At 45.5% G+C, this 24,364-nt stretch overlaps 1 protein-coding gene across 1 annotated transcript; it reads right to left on the bottom strand.

Moving 5' to 3' along the window:
* Window positions 1-1,132: 1,132 nt before the first annotated feature.
* Window positions 1,133-17,579, bottom strand: LOC125946865 (uncharacterized). Its single transcript, XM_049670975.1, has 4 exons — window positions 17,452-17,579; window positions 4,963-5,108; window positions 3,614-3,746; window positions 1,133-1,427 (listed from the first exon to the last, which is right to left on the bottom strand). Exons 1-4 carry the CDS (start codon window positions 17,544-17,546, stop codon window positions 1,169-1,171), a joined length of 633 nt encoding a protein of 210 aa, XP_049526932.1. The 5' UTR covers window positions 17,547-17,579; the 3' UTR covers window positions 1,133-1,168.
* Window positions 17,580-24,364: the final 6,785 nt, after the last annotated feature.

Here is a 24,364-nt window from a genome sequence, read left to right as displayed (position 1 = left end):
CCCTTATGCTACAACTAAGATGACTTGAAGGCGACAGCCCGAACGCTGCCAACTCAATGACACGACGACCACTTTTTTGCCAAGTCATGTTCACTCCAAAACCACATTTTGTAAAGTCAATTTTGCAAGTCACCTTTATTTCATCAAACTCGGACCGTGAACCCTCACTTAGTTTCGCAGAGTCATGGTCATTCTGAACCCATAAGTGTAGGCATTTTTTGCAAGTCATTCTTTATTCACCAAACTCGGACCATGACTGAGAACTTTCTTGCTCAGTCATCATCACTGAAACCCCAATGACAGTCAATCTTGCAAGTCATAATTTTTTTGCAAGTCGCCCTTCCTATGATTCACCAAACTCGAACTGTGACTAAGCACTTTTTTTGCTGAATCACTCTCAATTGGACCCTCAAATCTCACATATATTTTTTGCAGTTGACTCCCCCACTCCATAACCCCTGATTCACTCTTAATTCACACTTGATTCATTCTTGATTCACCCTATCACTGCTTGGTTCACCTTCATTCACTCTATCACCTCAGTTTTACTTCCATCACACTTAGTTTGCTCTATTACTCCAATTTTCCCATTTTCATCATTCTTGATTCACCCTATCACCACTTGATTCACCTTCATTCACTCTTAATTCACTCTCATTAACTCTTCACTATCTTAGATCACTCTATCTTATCATTGCCTTTCGTTTCGCTCCTATCATCCAACTAAAAAAATAACCCCTTTAATTCACCATCAATTCACACTTAACTCACCATCAATTCACTCTAATTCACCTCTCTATATACCCATTTTTATCATTATCATTACCATCATAGCCATACCCATTATTATCACTAATTCTCGATTCTTGGCCACTTCTTGGGTTTTCCGACCCGTTTTTCCGCTTTGTCATACTAATTGTTGTAATTAATTTAATGACTATTATGATCATTTACCAACATTTGTATTCCTCGTGTAATTACCTATCAATGGATACATAAATCATGCCGTTTGTTATTAGGTTGAGTAGTTATCATTTTTTTCTACATATTTTTCTGGTTTTTGGAACCACTTGCTCAAGGGCACTTCAAAACGAGACACCATAAGGCCTTAGTAAAAGATCCACCACCTTAGTAAAAGATCTATGCGAATGGAAGTGGCCTGCGCGAGCTAGTCCTTACGGCCGATCGTATTGGCCGCTCCGATGATCAGTTCGACGAAGTTTTCGGATGTCCGGTCATCGGGTCCAAGTTGTGGCAGTTTGGGTCGCGCCTTGCAGGCATCGGAATTCACGGTGTAGTTGCCACACACGAGCTCCAGGGTGCCGCCTAACACGTCACTGAGTAGACGGCTCACGTATTCATCGGCGCCAACGCCATTGCAGGGCGTCAGGGCCTGGTGTATGCAGCCTTCCGCGTCGCCGTACGAGCTGCATCAACAGTGGACATACGTACATCGAGGGGGATATAATTAGTAAGTAAACGTCAATAAGTCATCTCTAGGAGTCATATAGGATGTCTATTCAGCCAGAACCTTATTTACACCAATTCCCCTGCCCCTTGAGAAGAGAGGCAGGCGAAAGGTAGTAAAAAACGCCGCTTCACAAAAACATTTACCGACAGGAATGGCTGTTTCTGAAGGCTAAAATACGGTTCCCTGTTATAACAATTTTCGAAAAAATAGCAGCGCTTCGGCACGAAGTCGTTCATCACTGGCATATATTGCGCTCTGACTTATAAGTCGCAGCTCAAGATCTAACTGCGCTTCACACTTTCACGTGGATTAAGACATCGCGTTAGCGCGTCGTATAAGGTAGAAAATGATGCTATAACTGTTGTGCCATAATGTCCAGAAGTAGCTAGATATTGAAGCATATGATGAAGATTGTAGCACTTAAAAAAAGTTGAAGTACCTTAACGATACGAAGTGCATTTTTAATTTATGTCAACAATTGCTTAGAAAAATTCTTAAAAATTGTAAAATTTCAAAATCTCAACTATCAAGATTACAACTCAATAAATCCAATATCCGTAAAATATATCACAATTCTGTGAGCTGCACTTAAAAAGCGGATAGAATTGATGTATTAAATACCACCTTGAAGCATACACAAATTTTTGCGTAGCACCTTTACAAACCCTGATAGCATTGCCACAATTTAACCTACACTGTTAATTCATGTGTCACATTTGTCCATTTCAGACGCACAAAAATAGGCAGTTTAAGAACTGCGATGTCCTTTTTTTGAAGAGGCGGGGAGGGGGCCAATTTTTAATGTTTAAACTTTATGACACTATCATTTTCAACGCCGATTCCCGGTAATTTCACTAAAAAGTGTGAAGACCTGCAGCTGAATCGATTTTATAGATGTTAGGACACAACTTTCTCTTTAAAACCCTACTAATTTCTTTCAAATCCGTCCAGCGGCTTCTAATCAAAGCATTTATACTTTTTAACTGTATTTAAATACGGAAATTAGAGTTAGGCCCCTAGTTAAACATTTCTCTTCAAAGCCAACTGCAACGAAATTTCGGGCAGCGTAGAAAGCTTAGTTTGAGACAGTATAGAAATAAACAAACCTCTGTGCAAAATCGCACACTTGAAATACGAGTGCATGCCTCACGAAAGACTCGCAGAAGCTGACGATTTTATTACCTCAAATTATTTTTTTATAGCTGACAGGCTATGCCTTTCGGTCCCAACGTGGGAGCGGCCCGCTTCGGGCTAGGGAACTAGAGCAACCCAATGGACCTTAATAAAGTTTTTCCATCCATCCATCCACTACAGCTTGCCGGAAGTGACGCATGCTCCGAACGCACGACTCCTCGGCATGACTCCGTGATTGGGGGCCGTCCACAGCACGCTTTATTACCTCGGGGGCAACCTGCTGAGACATGGTGATATTCTCTAAGCACCAGTGGCACTCATCGTCTATTTAGGTACTGGTTAAAGTCCGCTAATAAAAAATATTGACGACTACCAACCCTGCAGCTTTGCCAAGAACGCTTTATAGTATATGCTGCTCATTTATTACCAATTAAGCCAAAGTGATATTACATTGCAGTTGGTCTTTAAGTGTACTCGACGGGTGGTGGGGCCAGTCAAGCTGTCATAATGCCGCTTTTCTTTCCATTATCATTGGCACTCATGGTCAATTTTGGCATGTACCGGTGTAGTAAAACAAACTTCAGCGTTCAACTCACTAAATACTGAAGGCTCTCACTGTGCTAGCGGACGACAAAAGGCGGCTCGAAACGGTCGCAAAGATCTCGGGACATGCTGCGAAAAGCTCTTTCGCATGCAGTGCACAAAAATAGAACAACTGAAAAAGAACGTACCTGTGTGTGGTCTTTATGTCTTAGAACGGGAGGGGGGGGGGGGGGGGGTAGGAGAAGGGGCACTTACAATTTTCCATTGAAACCAACAATAATTGGAGTTATTTTATAGCATAAGGCGCGATCGTTTCCACTTCCAGGATTCGCGAGTTCTCGGTTTTCTAAGTCACAAGCAAGTTTCGTTTTTTTTTCATGAGAGCAGTGATGTCATTCTACCTCTGACAATGCACTTGATTCCAATGTCACTATTGATCAGCGTCTAGGCGACGCATATACTAACCAGCAGGTATGGTAGATGACGTCCTTGGTAGGCGCCTTGACAATGCTCCTTTGCAAATCTCTTTTCAAGCTTCTCATGCAGGCGTTTACTTGTGTGCCAACCGAATTCACACAGCCGATGACTTTCCGGAATTCTAGGGGCGAAAAAACAAAAAGTTACAGTGCCGTTTCACTTCGCGAACGTGGGTTACGCGTAAGCGTGTGGACGCCGCGAACATGCACAGCGGGCACCACGGCGTCGAAGCACAGACGAAAAGGACGCGAACGCTGCGATTCTCTTCTTTCCACCTCCAGGCACGCTGATCCTCCGGCGCTCGCTTCCCTCGCGACGACAAACACAATTTCGCCGATTTCACAGACGGGACGTCTACGATGGCGGGTAAAACAAATGGCTGCGGCTTAGCTTAGCTAACTCTGGATATGCAAAGCGAAAGCTTGATTTAGCCTGGTAAAGCCTTGGTTTCACTTGGTTAACCTTTGATTTAGCTGCAATTATTATACTTAGATATACACTCATCGTTAAGCCAGGTATGACGGCTGTGCCTGGGTCGGTGCTCCAGTGAAGCAGCTCGCCGGGCGATATCCACGGGGTGGTCAGACGCCGCTTGCCGAGGACGGCTCAAAGCCTCTCGCTCTTGCGCAACGCTAAGAGAAGACGGCCCGGCCTCGCTCTCCTCCATGGCCAAAGCTCGCACTGACTAGGCGAACGCGGCGCTCCTCTTAGCGAGGCGCGCGGCGAGTCACGTGGTCAGGCGGTGACCCAGCTGCGGAGAGCGCATGCGCCAAGCCGGTGGCGGCTAGCGCACGCTCCGGCGGCGGAGCTGGGCGCGGCGAGTCACGTGAGTTTAACAGGGATCTATGGTGGGGACACGTCGGGGTACCAGGAAGCACTGACGCGTACAAACACAATATATGACTACGCTGCCGAAAGCTGTGTGCTTCGGGTTGCTGAAATCTGTCAATATATATACTTGTTCTGTGCTTAAATGCAGTCTCGCAATATCCAATTTCCAATAATATCAACAACCACGACAACAACAACAGTAATAATAATAATGATAATATTATTGCTACGAGAGAGACATTCTGCCTGGGGCAGACGACATTATTGATAACAATAATAATAATAATAATAATAATAACAATACAATTTTGACAGGGTGTTTTGATTCTATTTACCCTTGCCATAAACAAACTGAATACCTATAAGTAATGGTCACACTGACACTGCCTTGGGTGTGGCAGCTGGTTTAAATTCGTGTTTTTTTTTTCATCCTTTGAGCTCTATTTACTAGCTTTCAGAATATTTCGCTTTACATTCGGAATGCGCATCTACGAGAACCGACGTACCTTCATTTGTTTCAGTACCGACAGTGCACGCGGCACCGGTGTAGTCCTCGGCAGCGTTCAGCGTGATAAACGCAGCAGTTTTCGGCACACCTTTCAGGCACTCGTCGGCAAACTTTAAGCTGCACTTAATCTGCCGCAATTCAATCCTGCAAAAAAAATAAGAAAGCAAACATAATTACGTAGGATTCCCTCGTATCCCCATGCAGCGCTAAAAGTCACGCAATATAACAAGGAGTGTCATTCCACAGTCATCACAACGCGTACGCGTTTCCTTCTTTTCACACTTTTCTTTGTCCGTAATATCACTATCGCTTTCCACTCCAACTTTAGCCTCCTTCAGAATCTGAAGAATTCTCACTAATTGCCCTTTTTCGGCAGTTTCCTTGAGGAAAGCTCCCGTCGCATATGCTCCATCCAACTAGGTTGGTTCCATCCTACGACGGCGCCATTTGTCTGTTATCAACTTTTTCATGTTTTCATATTTTTTTATGTTTGCCTGTGCTAGCAACACAATTTTTTGCTAATGTATTTAGTAAGTAAATATTTACATTGCCGATAAAACTGGTAACGTTACTTATTATATCTGTAGTATGCATGCTATCGTAAATAATGCTTCGCCTTTCGGACGAAAAGTGCCATTTTTTCCCCTACGTGCTTTCCGTCTCAGTTTTTGCCTCCTCTACTGCCGCAATCGTTTGATCGTGTGCTTCACTTTATACGTATAAAAAATAATTGTCGTTGTCGCAGCACAATTGGTAGCGCAACGCTCGCGTAATGCATTGGTTGTAGGTTCGGATCCCACCGACGCCCTGTTATCTTTCCGTCCACATTCATTTCCCTTTCTGCGTTCCTTCGTAGGTTTCAATTTCAACCACATCAGCTGATGTCGTATGTTTTCCTCGGCTTCATTGTCTGTTAGGATTATATATAGGTATAACCATACCCTAAGAAGCCAACAAACAACGACACCAAGGACAACATAGGGGAAATTACTTGACCTTACTAAGTGATTTAAAGAAATGATAAATTAATGGAAATAAAAATGAATGAAAAAACAACTTGCCGCAGATGGGGAACAATCCCACATCTTCGCATTACGCGTGCGATGCTCTTACCAATATATATATATATATATATATATATATATATATATATATAGCGTGTCCCACGTCACTTTAGCCAAACTTTAAACATATGCAAATGCCACCTAGCTCAACAGACCTACGGTAATGCTGTTTGCCGTTGTTTAGAGATACTCAGAATATTTCTTGCATTCCGCCTAATCAGCTTCTGAAATGTTAAAATTAGATGAAAAGTGTCAATGAGAAAACAGTAGAGCAACATGAAAAACACCCGATACGGCTTTCTGTTGCTCAATACGTGCTATATAAAAGTGTTTTTCCGTGCGTGAAAGAAGCCCGCGAATACACGCAAAATTGCCGCGCGACTGGCCGCTCGAGGCACTTAGCGTGTATTCGCTGGCTTCTTTCACGCTCGGAAAAACGCTTTTATGTAGCAGGTATTGAGCAACAGAAAGCTGTATCGGGAGTTTTTCATGTTGTTCTACTGTTTTCTCATTGACACTTTTAATCTAATTTTATTATTTCAGAAGTTGAATAATTAATTAAGAGTAATTATCGAATTACGCGGAATGCAAAAAATAACCTGAGTATCTCTAAGCGACCGCAAACAGCATTACCGTGGTTCTGTTGAGCTAGGTGGCATTTGCATATTTCTAACGTTTGGCTAAAGTTACATGGGACACCCTCTATATCCAAGAATAAAAGCCCGTAGGAAGAATACCAGTGGACGTTACTGACGTTCCGGCCGGGGGCCGGCGTCCGTCGAAGTGACGGCCGGTCCCCCGCCGAAACGTCAATCAAATCCTGATATTTTCCTTACGTGCTTCTATTCCTTGCCCTGTTTCATTTCCAGGTCCTGTGATTCAACGCCTCACTGATACTAAATATATATACACGGTGTCCCAGCTATCACGCAGCACGATTTTAAAAAAGAGTAACGGCGTTACGTGAAGCAAACCTAGTGCGTATTGTTTCCGGCACAGTGTAGTAGCCGCCAGTAATTTTTTCTTACTGAGATCTAATTAGTTATTGTAATTAATTATCTAACTCGAGAAGTACTGTGCTAATTATGAAAGTGTCAATGAGAAAATTGTAGAGCAACATGAAAAACTCCCGATACAGCTTTCTGTTGGTCAATACGTACAACATAAAAGTGTTTGTCGGAGCGTGAAAGAAGCCTGCGAATACACGCAAACTGCCTCGAGCGGCCAGTCGCGCGGCAATTGTGCGTGTATTTGCGAGCTTCTTTCACACTCGGAAAAACACATTTATATAGTACGTATTGAGCAACAGAAAGCTGTATCGGGAGTTTTTCATGTTGCTCTACAATTTTCTCATTGACACTTTCATAATTAGCACAGTACTTCTCGAGTTAGATAATTAATTACATTTAACTAATTAGATCTCAGTAACAAAAAATTACTGGCGGCTACTACACCGTACTAGAAACAATACGCACCAGGTTTGCTTCGCGTAACGCCGTTCCTTTTTTTTAATCGTGCTGCGTGACAGCTGGGACACCCTGTATATATATATATATATATATATATATATATATATATATATATATATATATATATATATATACATAGTTTCGAATCATCGACACGCCGATTACCGGGCGCCAAAAACGTCGTTGTCTTACGGTGCGGCATATAGTTTCGAGATAGCACCACGTCGATTAACGGGTACCAAAAACGTCGTGGTCTCACGGTACGGTATAGTTTCGAGACAGCGACACGCCGATTCACGGGAGCCGTATGGCCGGCGGCCGCTGTTGCTTCTGTTCTGATCAACGGCTTATAGTTTGGAAGGTCACGCACAAGTTGCGCCAGTTGATGAACGACGCTTCTGCGCGAGTTCGTGACAAGTCGTGTTTTGTTTGACAGTAGTGCTTTCTTTCGAGGCACGTTTGGTAATTAAGTTGCATTCATTATTATTCATTTCTCTGAGAATACTTTGGAACAACTTTGAGTTTTAGGAACGTTCGGTTACGCAGAGGGCAGTGTTGGTCTCTTCTGATCGAGGTAGAGGCAGATAAATTTTCGAGTTAATTTGATGTTGCTTTCAGAAAAACGTGACAGCTGAACGCCCGAGAAAGGATAGCGTCAGTGGTTTTTTCGCAGAGATATGTAGATAGTTCGCATGAGCTTCTGTTAAACTAAGACTTTCTTTTCGGATTTCGCGAGTTCAGAAAATAACGCTGTATCAGTTAAGATACTGATTATTCTGCAGACTACTTCAGCTGATTTTAGAAATCACCGGATGGTTGTTCCCGCACGCACGTAGAGAGTACCGCACCTTAGAAACGGGCTGGGCGGATCACTTTTAGTAATGGTATACTCTACAGATTTCTTTTCTCTTCGACGTATTATGTAAGCGTATGTCTAAGGTTGTGCGTGTCCCGCACATGTGTCTAGAAGACGGCAGAATTTGAGTTTCGTTTAGTGCGTGGAAGTGCTTATAAATAAGCGCCAATCTTCTGGTAGTCTTGAACGCGTAATTTGCGCGTTTTTTTTTTCTTTAATCCGTGAGTCGCACGCGAAAGTTTTGACCGCAAAATGAAAGCTAGTCTGATAGTACGTCCGTGAAGTCAGCGAGGCTCTCAGTGGCACTATTATGTGCGTTAATAACGGATGTAGAGTACGAACATATGACATTTCAATTCTCGATGATTTAGGGTCATTCTGCAGTTAAGTTGGAGGATTTTGGTGTTGTACGCATAGACCAGTGTTGCCAGGTCCGACGAGGCGGCGTAGCCAAAAGCTAGAGAAGTTGTAGCCCAAGTGTAGCCAAACACAAAAAAGTGCAAAAAAATTTCGTAGCCATATATAGCCATTATTATTTGCGGTTTTATTTGTGTATACATTTCCACATTCGGCTACGGCAATCCTTTTTTTTTTTGCACAACCCGGTGTAATAAAATGTCCGTGCCGCCATAACGGTCGGCCCTTGACATCAACATCAGCGACATCATGCTTTCACAGAACACTTTTTTTGTTGGGCCCGGAAGCTCTTAAGTTCCAGCGAATCGCTCCAGAGGGCGAAGTCAGTGCTTTTATTTTATGGCAGATAGTACTAAGTTACTATGTTTAGTTATATACAGTTATTTACAGTAATATTTATAACAACAAACTGCTTTTTAGCTGTCGTGAACGCAAAATAATGTTTACCATCATCGATCTCTCACGTCATCTCTGCCTACGGCGTAAAAGTTCAGCTGTCCAGCGATCTGCGACGTGCTCACGGCTTCTTTTTTTATGAGCTAAAAGAAATCTTTCGGGCTATGATATCTCGTGTTATTTGTCTCGTCGTCCTATCTTGTTTTCACTTTTTTAATTAGCTTGGCCCGGGTTAGCTGGTGCATGATCTATACACTGTTCATTTACATCAACCTGGCCGCCATCTTAGGTCTCTAGCACGGCAAGAACATGCCTTAAAATAAAGTGTCAGACAACAGATGCCACTCGCTCTCTGAATCGGTACAAGCGAATCTTTAAAAGATTAGTGCTCAAAACGGCACACCAGTGTAAGAAGCGCGCAGTCGTTTTCGGCGATGAGCACGTCCCGAACATAACTCGCTCGAAATGGTAAAAGCCGCGACAGCACGCAAAGAGCAAAGGTAAAGAACAATTTGATAACAGTGTTTATGCTGTGAAAACCGGTTACTGTCAAAAAGCAAATCATGTTGATGTGCTAATAAAGATTTAGAATAGGGGCCCCCAACGTTTGGGGCCCCAAAGAGCTTTGCGGGTGTTAGCGTTGGGCCATAAATATTAAAATAAAAAATAACATTTTATGATAAGAGTAATTTAGATTTACGTGTTTAATTACGAATTAGAACTAATTCTATCAGCAGCAAGCAACTTGTTGCGGTTAGTTTTGAGTAACCAACTTTACGTACCTTAACGCAGCCAAGTCTATCCGTGTTAGGCCTACGAGCCATGAATTCGGAATCAGCGGTGTCTAATGAATCAATCCTCATTACACATGTTAGTTGAGAAAAACCGATAACCGCCATCACTTCTCCTAGTTTACGAACTTCACGCGTTACCACGAATTGAGCCCAGTTCGGTGCTAGGTTTGAGCCGTCACTTCGATGGGCGCCGCGATGTTTGTTGACAAAAAGCTTTTGGGGCATCTTTTGGAGCTCCTGCTAAATCGCTGAAATAGCGTGCCTGACGCAAAATCCAAGCACAGTTTGCGTCTTGCGCATGCGCAGTGGCTTCGACGCTATTTCTTTGGGGCCCCCAAAAGTATGAGGCCCCTATTCTAAAACTCTCTAATAATTGCTGGGGTTTTACGTGCCAAAACCACGATATGGCATGCCACAGTGGGGGACTCCGTATTAATTTTGGCCACCTCTGTTTCTTTAACGTACACCTTAGTCTTAGTACACGGGTGTTCCTGCATTTCGCCTTGATCGAAATGCGGCCGTCGTGGCCGGGAATCAAACCCGCATCCTCCAGCCAGCAGCGCGACACCTCACCTGCTAAGCTAACACGGTGGGTGAAGTTCATGTGACGAGGTGCACTGATGTCATCGTGGCATACATGTTTCAATATTATCAAAGTGAGTATCTGCATCCGTGACATTACGGGCAAACCATCTAGAAGTAAAAGCACCAGAACGCACCTTTGGCTCGGGGTCTTAATTCTCCCATTATTTTTTATACGTTCTTGCACACTTGGCCCACTTCCCCATGTTTGGATTCTCCTCTTTGAGGAGGATCCGATCTTACGTCCAACCTATCGAAATGAATCTCGAATGTAAGCACGAACAAAAATTCATCTAGCAGGTGAAGGAAAATGGATGTAAAGCTTTGCGCGAGATACGTGGAGTAGGTCGAAAGCTGTGCCCGGCGCGATACTTCATCCAGAATTAAGACATGACCATGAACACACTGGGGCGTGTTATCCACCCGTGCTTCCATTCTTTCATGTCGGCGCCCCGACCGTCCGACGGCCCCGACCCTATGGTATTGCTCTCCCTTCCTGAGCATACCCATGTTAGTACAGTGTACCGTGAAAAACCCACTACTCCCAGGTTCATCCCCATGCCCGTGGATCGGGTGCATAACGGTCAAGCGGGGTGTAAGTTTAAGTGCATCAATTATCAAAGCCAGCGGCTCAGACAACGGCACAGAGAGGGAAGGGAAGCGGAGGGGCGGTCATTTCGCGCACGAACACATGCACAACCGCTCTGACGGCTCAGCCAGCTAAAACAAAGCCTTCGATATTTGCTTCTACCTGATCAAAGCGACCTCTGGAGCGTGGATTAGGGCGCCACTTATAGCCCAAACAAAGCCAAGTCGCAGATTTTCAGTAGCCCAAATATAGCCAAATAGCCAACTCGTCCATGTTGACGCCAAAATTTTTTTCCTGTAGCCCAATTTGGCTATATATAGCCAAACCTGGCAACACTGGCATAGACGTGTAGTGTACTGTTCAACTTTTTTTTTCTCCAGTCCACTACGTTTTCAGGCCTGGAATGGCGCCTGAACCGGCAAAAAAAAATATCGCCGAGAGCTAGTGGGGCTATACTAGTCCAGGTGCAACCAAATCAGGAAGGCCCACTAAGCTTCAACAAAACCACTCCCTCACCAGAACAGGAATTGGCCTCCCTGGTGCAGTATTCAGCCACTACCTCCCTCACGGCAACTACAATTTACCCATGGCCCTCAGACCCCAGCGGCTGCGGAGCACCTGACCAAGGCGGTGGTCAGGCCTTTGACGTGGCAGAAGGTCTTAAGAATCTCTGGGTCCGGACAGGCCGCCAATGGAAACTGAACCTTGCAACGTTGAACACGCGCACGCTATCGAGTGAGGCTAGCTTAGCAGGGTTTTTTGAAGAATTATAAGGTATTGCCTGGGATATTATTGGCCTTAGTGAAGTGTGAAGAACTGGTCAGGCTTATTCAGTACTGGCTAACGGTTACGTCCTCTGCTACAGAGGTCTTCCAGATAAGAGAGAATTCGGGGTATGATTTCTAGTCCATAAGGACATAGCGTGCAATATTGATGAATTCTACACCATTAATGAGAGGGTAGCAGTCGTCGTAATGAAGCTTAATAGGAGGTATAGAATGAAGGTAGTACAAGCCTACGCCCCAACCTCCAGTCATGATGATGAAGAAATAGAACAGTTTTGTGAAGATGTTCAATTAGCAATAAGGAAGGTGCAAACTCAGTATACTGCAGTCATGGGTGACTTCAATGCAAAAGTGGGGTAAAAGCAGGCTGGTGAGCAAGCAATTGGCAACTACGGCTTCGATTCTAAGAACACTAGAGGAGAGATGTTGGTAGAATTCGCGGAAAGGAATAGGCTCCGAATAATGAACACGTTCTTCAGGAAGCGCCGCAACAGGAAGTGGACCTGGAAAAGCCCTAATGGAGAGACAAGGAATGAAATAGATTTCTTACTCTCGGCCGATTCCAGCATAGTGTAGAATGTAGAAGTGTTACGTAGGATAAAGTGCAGTGACCATAGTTAGTGAGGTCCAGGATTTATCTCAATTTGAAGAGGTAAAGAATAAAATTAGTCAAGAAGAAACAGGCCAACCTAGACGCAGTAAGGGTAAAAGCTGACCAATTCAGGCTGATGCCCGCAAACAAATATGCAGCTTTAAAACAGGAAAATGAAGACAGCATAGAGGTAATGAATGAAGCCGTAACTAGGCTGATCTCAGAAACAGCAATTGAAGTGAGAGGTAAGGCATCAAGGCCACCAGTAGGTAAGCTCTCTTAAGTAACAAAGGACCTAATAAAGAAACGGCAAAACATGAAAGTGTCAGACTCGAGAGATCAGATAGAATTCGCTGAACTGTCAAAACTGATCATTAAGAAGAAAGTAAGGGATATCCGAAATTACAACGTGGAAGAGATTGAGGAAGCAGTAAAATATGAACGCAGCATGAAATCAGTAATAAGAAAACTTGGCATAGGACAAGGCAAAATATATGCACTGAAGGATAAGCAGGGTAATATGATCAGCAATGTCGATGACATAGTAAAAGCAGCGCAAGAATTCTATACTGAGCTGTACAGTACCCAGAGCAGCCAAGCTAGTTTCATTCGAAGTAATGATGAACAGGATGCACAGGCTGCTTCTATAACTAGCGATGAAGTTAGAAGGGCCTTGAAAGACATGACCAGGAGAAAAGCTGCTGGAGAGGATGGAATAACAGTAGATTTAATCAAAGATGGAGGAAATATCATGCTCGAAAAGCTTGCGGCCCTTTATACACAATGCCTCACAACTTCATGTGTACCCGAGAGCTGGAAGAACGCCAACATTATACTAATCCATAAGAAGAGAGACGTTAAAGAATTGAAGAATTATAGGTCCGTTAGGTTGCTTTCGGTATTGTATAAACTATTCACCAAGATAATTTCAAATAAAATCAGGGCAACACTTCAGCCAACCACGAGAACAGGCTGGCTTCAGAAAGGGATATTCTACGATGGATCATATCCATGTCATCAATCAGCTAATAGTGAAATCTGCGGAGAACAATCAACCTCTCTATATGGCTTTCATAGATTATGAAAAAGCATTTGATTCAGTAGAGATACCAGCAGTCATAGAGGCACTGCAAAATCAAGGAGTACAGGAGGCATACGTGAATATCTTCGCAAATATCTACAAGGATTGCACAGCAACCTTGGTTTTCCATTAGAAAAGTAGAAAGATACCTATCAAGAAAGGGTTCAGGCAAGGAGACACAATCTCTCCAATGGTATTCACTGCATGCTTAGAAGAAGTATTCAAGCTCTTAGACTTGGAAGGCTTAGGAGCGAGGATCAACGGCGAATACCTCAACAACCTTCGGTTTGCAGATGACATTGTCCTATTCAGCAACAATGGGGACGAATTACAGCTAATGATTGAGGACCTTAACCGAGGAAGTGTAAGAGAGGGGTTGAGGATTAACATGCAGAAGACAAAGGTAATGTTAAATAGCCTGGCAGGAGAACAAGAATTCAGGACCGGCAGTCAGCCTCTAGAGTCTGCAAAGGAGTACGTTTATCTATGTGGATTACTCACAGGAGACCCTGATCATGGGAAAAAAATTTGCAGAAGAATAAAATGGGGTGGGAGTGCATACGGCAGGCATTGCCAAATTCTGGCTGGGAGCTTACCACTGTCGTTGAAGAGGAAAGTGTACAACCACTGCATTCTACCAGTGCTAACATGTGAGGCCGAAACTTGGAGGTTAACCGAGAAGCTCGAGAACAAGTTAAGGACCGCACAAAGAGCGATGGAACGAAAAATGTAAGGCCTAACGTTAAGAGAGGAAGAGAGCGGTGTGGATCAGAGAGCAAAGAGGGTTAGCCGATATTCTAGTGGACATCAAGCGGAAGAAATGGAGCTGGGCAGGCCATGTAATGCGGAGGATGGATAACCGGTTGACCATTAGAGTTACAGAATGGATACCAAGGGAAGGGAAGCGCAGTCGAGGACAGCAGAAAACTAGAGGGGGTGATGAAGTTAGTAAATTTGCAGGCGCAAGCTGGGAATCAGCTGGCGCAAGACAGTGGTAATTGGAGATCGCAGGGAGAGGCTTTCGTCCTGCAGTGGACATAAATATAGGATGATGATGATGATGATGATGATGATGATGATGATGATGATGATGATGATGATGATGATGATGATATATGAGAGCGTGAGTGACTGTGCGCGTGCTATACGCATAGTGCACCGCCTATAGAGGCGCCACTGATGGCGACCTAGTGGGCGCTTTTGAAAGTACGCTTGGGGTGCAGTAGCAGATGACAACACTTTGCAGCAAGGTAGGCTGACGTTCATGGCTGTGATTTTCCGTTTATTTTGGTGCCAGACCATTACTTCAGCGGTGACAGCTGCAGGAAAGGCGCAGGCCTCTGTGAGAATAGACATGAACACGATGTTGCCGGAGTTCGGGCAACGCAGACCGCAGACAAGCGCAACAAAGTCCAATTATACGAAGTGTAGCTCGTGTTAAGTAGCCGCTTTGTTTTGTTAACTAAATGCGAAATTTCAATAGTTTTCTTTCATTCTAGCCATGCCGTAATACTGTTTCTGTACCTCAATAACAGGCACGCCTCGTTGCAGATGCAACGACTACGCACTGCGCGATGCCGGTGCACAGTGCAGTCATCTTGCTACCAACGAACACATATGACATTGCCGAATATGTGCCGTCAAAGTCGCCTCAAGAAGAGTATTTATTAATTTGTTAATTTAAATACGTACACTAGTCAATAAAATCACTAAATTCATTGGGTGAGTAAAACCGCGCGTTAGCGCTGCACCCGCGATTTAATTCCGCTGCGTAAGTCGACAAACTGCCCTTCCCGCTGCAGTATTCGAAGTCTGAATTCCCGTAGTACGTACAACTTCCCTTAGGAAACATACAAAGCCGAGTCTTACTAACGTTCGCGTATTTTTTTCGAATTTTACGGAAGAAAGAAGCCACACGATATACTTAAACACGAAGCAGCGCCGGACAAAGTAGATAGGCCTCTGGCCGTCATGTTCAGTTTTATTCCATTACGGCGTGGGCGCTGTAGTCCTACGCCGCAAAATATGTTAAGAAAGAATTCAATTCAGTACCAGATGCACCCGCAAAAAGCCAGTCTTTGTAGTAAGTCTGCTCAAAGAGCATCAAGGTGTCAAGACTTCACAAACATGACTCGAATTCTTCAGCGAAAATCAAGCAGCAATACCATATTCAGCAGCTAACAGCAGTCCTTTCACTGAACTACCTCTATTCTAATGCATTTCCCAAGCATCCACCATATCGAAAATATCCTCGGACAAAACGAATAAAGCTGTTAAAGAAGTACTTGTTGTAATCATTCCGGTAAAACACGGCGTTATTTAAGTCGCTTACAAACGAGACGATGCGAAAACCTCGTATTTAAAAACAATCAACAACAGTACTGCATGAAGCGACAGGCAACAGTTTAAAATGCTCGATGTCACGCATAATTTATATACAAAAACATGAACTGCGTGACAGCTGGTGCGACGGTTTACCAGGCTACATAAAACCAACAAAATCACTCCTTGCAAGCCTCATCAGATTTACCACACAACATATGCACTCGTACAGTCGTGCAACCTAGCTATGAGCCACGCGGTAAAGAAGCAGCCAACGGTAGAGGCAGCAATCGACATTTGAATCCCAACTAAAATGTCTTTGAAAACAAGAAATGTGCCGCCGACTGGCGGTGATCCATTGCTGCCGCTTTTCCTGCTCATGAGGGCTCGCGGGGAGTGATTAGAACCCTGTCGCCGGCAAGATTTTGCTGGTATTTGAGCCCCCCACCGTTCAACAATTGTTCTTCGACGTACCTTGAATCATTGGCCACCACACACATGACCGAGGATGTTGCTTATTTCGCTCCGAAAACGTCAACCAAACACAGCAGCATGCGCAACCACACAGAAAGCCACGGTGGACGGCTTCACTCTTTACCAAGTGCACTTAGCAAGGCCGCCATTAGTGGTGCGTACGTCAGCGGGCACTACAGGTATGCTGGTCGCTGCCCTATGAGGCCCTGACCCAGCCCCCCCACCCCCTCCTCTCCACTGAAGGGAGACTTTAGGCCCTGCCCACAAGTCTTGGGTATCATGACCTGAAAATACAGACACAACACTGCTGAAGTGTTTGTATAAATCTACTTCTGGCTACGCAGGACAGCCAACTGGCTCTCCTGGACCAAGCCCAGCGAGCCGCTCATGCCAGTGGAGCCCTGGACTAGGGGCCCCAACCAAGGGACCTCAAATTTCATTTTATCCATTCAAGTTTCTCTCTCTCTCTCTTGGTTACGCTAGCTCGTGAAACATAGCTTTTACAAGAAGGGCACAAACCAACACACGTACACAGATGAAGTATTAACAGGACGAGCGCGTGCACAACCAATTGTTTTATTAGGCCTTCGAAATCTAACCCGGGACCTCCAGCTTAGCCGCGCCACGCCATAGCCCCTGAGCTTACGCGGCAGTTACACAGGAACAGTTCTAGCTTAAGAAATTATTTCTTGCGTACGAATAGGGGCCAAATTCACAAAGTTTCTCGTCCACAAGTGCACTTTACGATTAGCCTGCTGCCTTCGCTAATAATATGTCTTTCATAACTATTGGTTGGGACGTGCTCTTACGAACAGTAATTCTAGCACAAGAACTCCTTTTTTTTCTTAAGGGGGGAGGGGGGGAGGAAATTCAGGCCCACATAATTCTCATTTTATCACTGACGCTAAGGCAAATGCATACGCACGTTAGTTTCATTGGTCTTTTGCGCTTTGGTTTAATGCCAAACAAGTAACAAGTAACACCCCCTTCGAGATTTTCAGAGGGTCATTCAACTCCCGAGGTGATTGTGAACTACGACACGGCGTTTGTAGAAGCGCATGCGTACTCGCACTTGTCCTTGAACGGCTGCCCAGAGTCAGGGTAGCTCACTCTGTTGCCGAAGGGTACGTAGTCGTCGCCGCACATACGCAGCGTCTCCATCTTGCAGCCATCCTTCAGCTGAGCTTGGCATCCACCTGCGGCGGTGGACCAGTGAAAGCGAGGCACGTCAGACAGACGAGAAGGCTAGTTTTTATCTATCTATCTATCTATCTATCTATCTATCTATCTATCTATCTATCTTTGTCTGTCTGTCTGTTTATATTAAACTTCCGGATCATATATTAAACATGGATCACATCCGTGTCATCAATCAGGTAATCAAGAAATCTGCAGAGTACAGTGAACCTCTCTAAATGGATTTCATAGATTATGAAAAGGCATTTGATTCAGTAGAGATACCAGCAGTCATAGAGGCATTGCGTAATCGAGAAGCACAGAAGGCATACGTGAATATCTTGGCAAATATCTACAAAGATTCCACAGCTACATTGGTTATCCACAAGAAAAGTGGAAAGTTACCTATTAAGAAAGAGGTCAGGCAAGTAGACACAATCTCTCCAATGCTATTCCCTGCATGCTTAGAAGAAGTGTTCAAGCTCTTAGACTGGGAAGGCTTAGGAGTGAGGATCAACGGCGAATATCTCAGCAACCTTCGATTTGCACATGGCGCTGTCCTGTTCAGCAACACTGGGACTAATTACAACAAATTATTGAGGACCTTAACCGAGAAAGTGTAAGAGTGGGGTTGAAGATTAACATGCAGAAGACAAAGATAATGTTGAACAGCCTGGCAAGTGAACAAGAATTCAGGATCGCCAGTGAGCCTCTAGAGTCTATAAAGGAGTACGTTTATCTAGGTCAATTACTCACCGTGGAATCGGATCTTGAGAAAGAAATATACAGAAGAATAAAGTTGGGTTTGAGTGCATACGGCAGGCATTGCCAAATCCTGACTCGGAGCTTACCATTGTCGTTGGAAAGAAAAGTGTACAATCATTGCATTCTACCGGTGCTAATATATGGGGCAGAAACTTGGAGGTTAACAAAGAAGCTCGAAAACAAGTTAACGACCACACAAACAGCGATGGAACGAAAAATGTTAGGCCTAACGCTAAGAGACAGGAAGAGAGCGGTGTGGATCAGAGAGCACACGGGGATAGCAGATATTCTAGTTGACATTAAGAGAAGGAAATGGATATGGGCAGGCCATGTAATGCGTAGGATGGATAACCGGTGGACCATTAGAGTTACAGAATGGGTACCAATAGAACGGAGGCACAGTCGAGGACGGCAAAAGACTAGGTGGGGTGTTGAAGTTAGCAAATTTGCACGCGCAAGTTGGAATCAGCTAGCGCAAGACAGGGGTAATTGGAGATCGCAGGCAAAGGCCTTCGGCCTGCAGTGGAGATAAAAAATAGGCTGCTGATGATGATGATTAAACTTCCGAAATTACATGAACCTTGACGCAGTATTGAAGCGTTTACGGAGAGCAGGAGGCTTCGGATAAGTTTTAAGCACAACAAAACCGTTTTTTAAAGTGAATTTTTCTATGTCTCGTTGATTCGTCCGTGAGCGCTGAAAACGCACTGCAGGAGAGCCAACTCACAGAATGGAACTATCTGCGCATCTGCGCATACAATAGAAAAACGGTGCACGACATACGTATCGTAGAACACTACAGTTTACATTCGCAGTTGTACCGATAAGAACAATGGGAACTGCAACGCCACGCTACCCATACGAACTGTATATATCTGCTTTGCATTACGCGCGACACGCAATGCATTCCCGGCCTTCACCAGTGGATAGGCCGCGGGTGCAGCGCACGGCAGAAGAGGCTGCCGTACGCGAACGTAAGCGCGAGCGCGATCGTGCCCGTAAGGCCGATCCCGTGTAATCGGCAACGGCAGTGCCTCTGACCGTCTACCACAGCGATGACAAGGCAGTACTGTGCAAGTGTAGAGTCGTCCGTGAAAGTGTGAGTGTGTGCGTGTAATCAACTGCTACATAATCTAAAATAAAGGCTATGCAACTTAACGCAATTTGTCTTCGTTCAACTTCAACGTTCAAAAAATACAATCCTCAACAAGCAATCAAATCACATATGCATCGCATCGGGTCGCTCAGCATTTCTTCGGTTCGTTGCGTGGTCTTTGGCTTTGGACTTTGACTTTGATTCAGTTTGCATGGGCGAAAGCTTCGCGTTCAACCATCTTTCTTTAAGAAAGGGGCTTTGATTTTTTGCTCATGTCGATCTCACCACGAGCATACTTAAAGGCGGCAATAGGAAGTTTGCATTTCGCGCACCCGAAACTCCATGCCCTGCTTGCGTTCTTTTGTACCCAGAGCCTTTTACTTTCTTATGTATACCTTCTCGAATTATTTTGCAAACTCGACGGTTTGCGTACCGCAACTCTAGGTGCACAAAATTAGTAACTCCCTGGGGAACTTGCGTTTACTAAAATCCCAGTCACCCATCGTCATCAGTCTATAATTCATATCCACAGAAAGATATCTGGCCAACAATCCCCCATTCAAGAATATTCACACAAAATGTTTCACCTTTTTATTTCTTTTTCGTATAGCTGTTGACGGCAGCAATTACTCTGTGGAGCCTCAATTCCTCGAGAGCGCAACAATTACGTTACCTTTAAATGCGACCTGTTGAAAACGCGTCACACGTGCAGTGTGGATGTGGAAGCGAATAATCAGGCTATAAACGTCACTGAAACTTGATGACGCAGTTTCGTGGTAGCAGATGCCACTGACGCTTGCACATGCACTGTGACCATGCTGCCGAAAGTAGTTCAGCAGCTCTTGTCCCATCGTTCATCTCTTGACGGGACGAGGAAGAAGCAGATTCCCCTGCGTTTCCTTCAACCACCGCACCCGGGTGACCGGTGCAGTCTTCAATCATTTGTGATACCACACGACCGTCACCTCCTCTTTCGGTGATGTGAATATCCTCCTATTTCACGTAAGAAGCCACGCAACACTTTGCGTGGGTTTGAAACGCGTCGCATAGAAGATGCATAGTTAATTTTTTGTGGCACTTCCGCAAAATTCAGGCTACGTTACGCATGGTATAACTACGCTGTCAGCAGCTACCTAAATATGCAAAAAAAGCGAGAAAAAGAAAACGCGGGACACCGATATTACAGATATTTTCAGTACGTATGGGTCCTTTGTCCTGTCTTGCCTTAGCTGACTCCACCATATTCCTCCCCATTTCATAATCTCACTGTGACACCTCATTCTCTGCAGACATCGGCTGCATTTCTCTCCCATTGGCTTGCAAGGCGTATTTCAAGGCGTACCGGACTACAATTCGTGATCTTAGAGTACATTCTACTGGTTCGCGCCTTTGAGCGTTCTATGGAGCGCTCTCGCCATGCAGTTTATACATTCGACCGATCGAAATCGAGCACTCGGAACACATTCATCTGGATCATTCAGAGCGACACGCCCCCCACCCAGAGCGCCCGGAGGCACTCTCACCTTCGAGCTGGGAGCGCGACCGAGATCCGGCACAATATCTCGATCACGTGGTTCGTCCGATTGACCTGCGAGCAGCTGAACGTTCGGCGGGGGGCAGGCTTTTCCTGGCTCCAATGTCGAAATAAAACAGCTTCGCTGTAAACCGAGTCGTAGCGCGTTAGGAGGGAGATCGAACGTACCTTGAATCTCAATTATCACGATGAATTATCACCCACCGGACTGTAGGCACGAAGCTACAAAGAAAGTCCAAACGGACCGGGACGCATCATTGTACGACTGCAAAGCGTTTTTTTTTCTCTATTTTTTTTTTCTTTTTGAGAAACACGACTGGGTTTTCTGCGTAGCCTCCTGGTACAGCACAGGCACACAATCGCAGTCCGTCACAGGTGGCACAGCACAGTAGCACTTGCAGCACTTTATCTCTACTTTGCTGTCACTTTACCTCCCCTTCCCCTCTCTCCCCAGCGTAGGGTAGAAAACCTGATCTTCCAATCTGGTTAACCTCCCTGCATTTCCCCTTTCTTCTGTCTCTCTCTCTCTCTCTCATGGTACAGAAGTATGGATGGCAATTTTCTATTTCATGAACGTTCCCTCACCTTGCGGCCTTCCGCAGGACTGATCTGCCCCTAATTTCAACTACAATGTCGGCAATCCGTGCTTGCGCATTCATAGATGCCGCCATCTTCCCCCATGCATCGTAATTTTAAACCCCTTCCCGCCTGTAGGGTAGCAAACCGGACGTGCGTCTGGTTAACCTGCCTGCCTTTCCTTTCTTCTTTTTCCTCCACCTCCTACGCCCTTAATATGTCCACTATATATAGTTTCTTACATCGATACACATATGCATCTATAGTTTCATCTCAACGCCCCACGAAGAGGCAGAAATTGATAAATGAAAATGACGGAGGTTAATCGAAGTTCAGAGGTGAACTTCGTGTGTGACACATGAATTAGGTTCTCTATCAGTTATTCCGGCAACACTTGCGTAAAAGTGAGCCTTCGTTTGCCCTGCAGAACACATAATCGTAGTACTGGAAACGCTGTCTGCTTTTAAGAGTGCACACGTGTGCTCGTGATTGACGGGTTGATGCCGCCTTCCCTAAAGCATGCGCAGGTAGATTGTGTTTTCTTTGTTCTTTGTTGCAAGAAAGTCGGCTGAACGTTCAGCAGAAACGCTGTCAGACATTTTGAGGCATAACAAGTCGAGGCAGCGGAGGAATACGTGGTATACAGGGTGTTTCACTTAACTTTAGCCAAACATTAAAATATGCAAATGCTACGTAGCTGAACCGAACCAAGATAATGTTGATTGCCGTCGCTTCGAGATACTCAGATTAATTTTTTTTCATTCCGCTTAATTCGGTAAGCAGTCTTAATTAATTAATCAACTTCTAAATTATTATAGTTAGATGAAAGGTGTCAATGAGAAAATTGTAGAGCGACATGAGAAACTCCTGATACAGCTTTCTGTTGCTCAAAACGTGCTACATAGAAGTGTTTTTGCGAGCGTGAAAGATGCCCGCGAATACACGCAAAGTGCCTCGAACGGCCGGCCGCGCGGCAATTTTGCGTGTATTCGCGGGCTTAACAATGAATTACCCATAGCTCATTAAGTAACTCTATCGAGACAAAATCGAGACAGCGCATCCCGCTGCGCGTCAGAAGGCAGCGCCCCGTAAAGAAGCGTGGGACGAAGTTTGATAGACTGCCGCGGCAAATCCTCGCCCGACACACAGCTGCACATGCTTTGCCAGGAAAAGCGTGCCGTGTCAGTAGCTGCCGCGACTAGCCGAGACGCATAACTTCCTCGCGCTTGGCGTAACGGGGCGTTTCGGTCTGATATTGTTACACGCTAATCTCGCGCACTGAAGTACGCACCTTGCCGAGCATGGAAGAATGAGTCAGAAAGACGGTGAAGACGATGATCGGACTAGCGCTCGTGTTGTTGTTCTGCCATCTTGCTTGCAGCCATCTCTCTCTGTATATATCTTGTAAATAGAGTTTCCCATCTCTTTTGGCTACTCTCATCCCCGTGGCATTTTGGTGGCGGTGCGGGGTACCCACACGGTACAACGGAGCCCCGCAGCGACCGACGCATGGCTTTATCTACGGTCGCGGTAGAGGTGTCGGCGCCCACCGAGGCGGCTGCAACGACAACTGTCGTCCTGGCTCAGCTAAAAGACCCAGGCACAGTTCTGCGGGACTGACATCGTCGACATCAAGGACTGGCTACCCCTGTACGAGCGTGCAAGTAAAAACAATCACTCGGATGAGACGATCATGTTGGCAAACATATTACTTTACCTCAAAGGAACAGCGAAGGTGTGCTTTGAGAATAACGAAGACGAAAATTGGGAGCTGGGATGCATGCAAGGAAAAGATGCGTGCCCTGCTCGCCAAGTCTGCAGGTAGAAAGGCCGCAGCAAAGAAGGAGCTGGCATCTCGTGCGCAGACAGCGGCAGAGTCATACTTGACTTATATACTGGACGTGCTTGCCCTTTGCCGCAAAGCCGACGACGGCATGACGGAGTCTGAGAAAGTAGGCCTACTTGTTAAAGCGCATTGCAGATGATGCCTTCAACCTGCTAATCTGCAAAAACTGCGACACCATCGATGCCATCATCCAAGAGTGCAAGCGCTTTGAGGCCGCCAAAAGTCGACGCATTGCCCATAATTTCGCTCGACTTCCGAACACGGCAGCAACGTGGTCGTTCGAAGACATGCCTGAGCCGTCAGCGCCGCTCACCGTAGCACACGTGAAGAAGATCATCCGACGTGAACTTGACGCTGTGGCTCCTGCTTCTACGTGCGGCCGTATACCTATGACCATAGCTCCCAGATGGTGCCACTAGTCCAAGCTATCGTTCATCAGGAGCTCTCCAATGCTGTTCGGGACTCTGTGTGCGCCGCAGCTCCTTCCCAGCCGATCGACCGCCGTCCCTCACTTACGCATGCCCAAGGTCAAAGGCCACCGTTCCGTACTCGCAACCCAGCCCAGTGGAGGACTGCTAATGACCGTCCCATATGCTTCAACTGCCGTCGTATTGGACACGTGGCCCGCCATTGTAACAGCCGGTGGTATTGGTATCAGGCGCCCTATGGATACAGCCGTCGCCCTGACATGGATCATCGCCCATTTCAGCCCTACCACGAGCCTCCCCAAACCACCGGTGACGATCGACGCTCCCTCCATGCCATATCGTCGTTCACCATCCCCACGTGGTCACCAGTCCCGTTCGCCGTTGTCTCGTCGCCAATCATCTCGCTCGCCCCAATTCCGCCGCCCTACGTCGCCGATCGAACAACTCCCTCGGGAAAACTGGACGATGCAGCTCCCAGAGGTGATGCTGCATCGACGACTCGCCTGCCAAATCATCTGACCACACTGCAGACCAGTCGGAACCTGATAGACGTTAAAC

This window comes from Dermacentor silvarum, chromosome 7 (assembly GCF_013339745.2).
Source record: "Dermacentor silvarum isolate Dsil-2018 chromosome 7, BIME_Dsil_1.4, whole genome shotgun sequence".
NCBI classification, from domain to species: domain Eukaryota; kingdom Metazoa; phylum Arthropoda; class Arachnida; order Ixodida; family Ixodidae; genus Dermacentor; species Dermacentor silvarum.
This window is presented reverse-complemented; position numbering and strand designations above follow the sequence as displayed.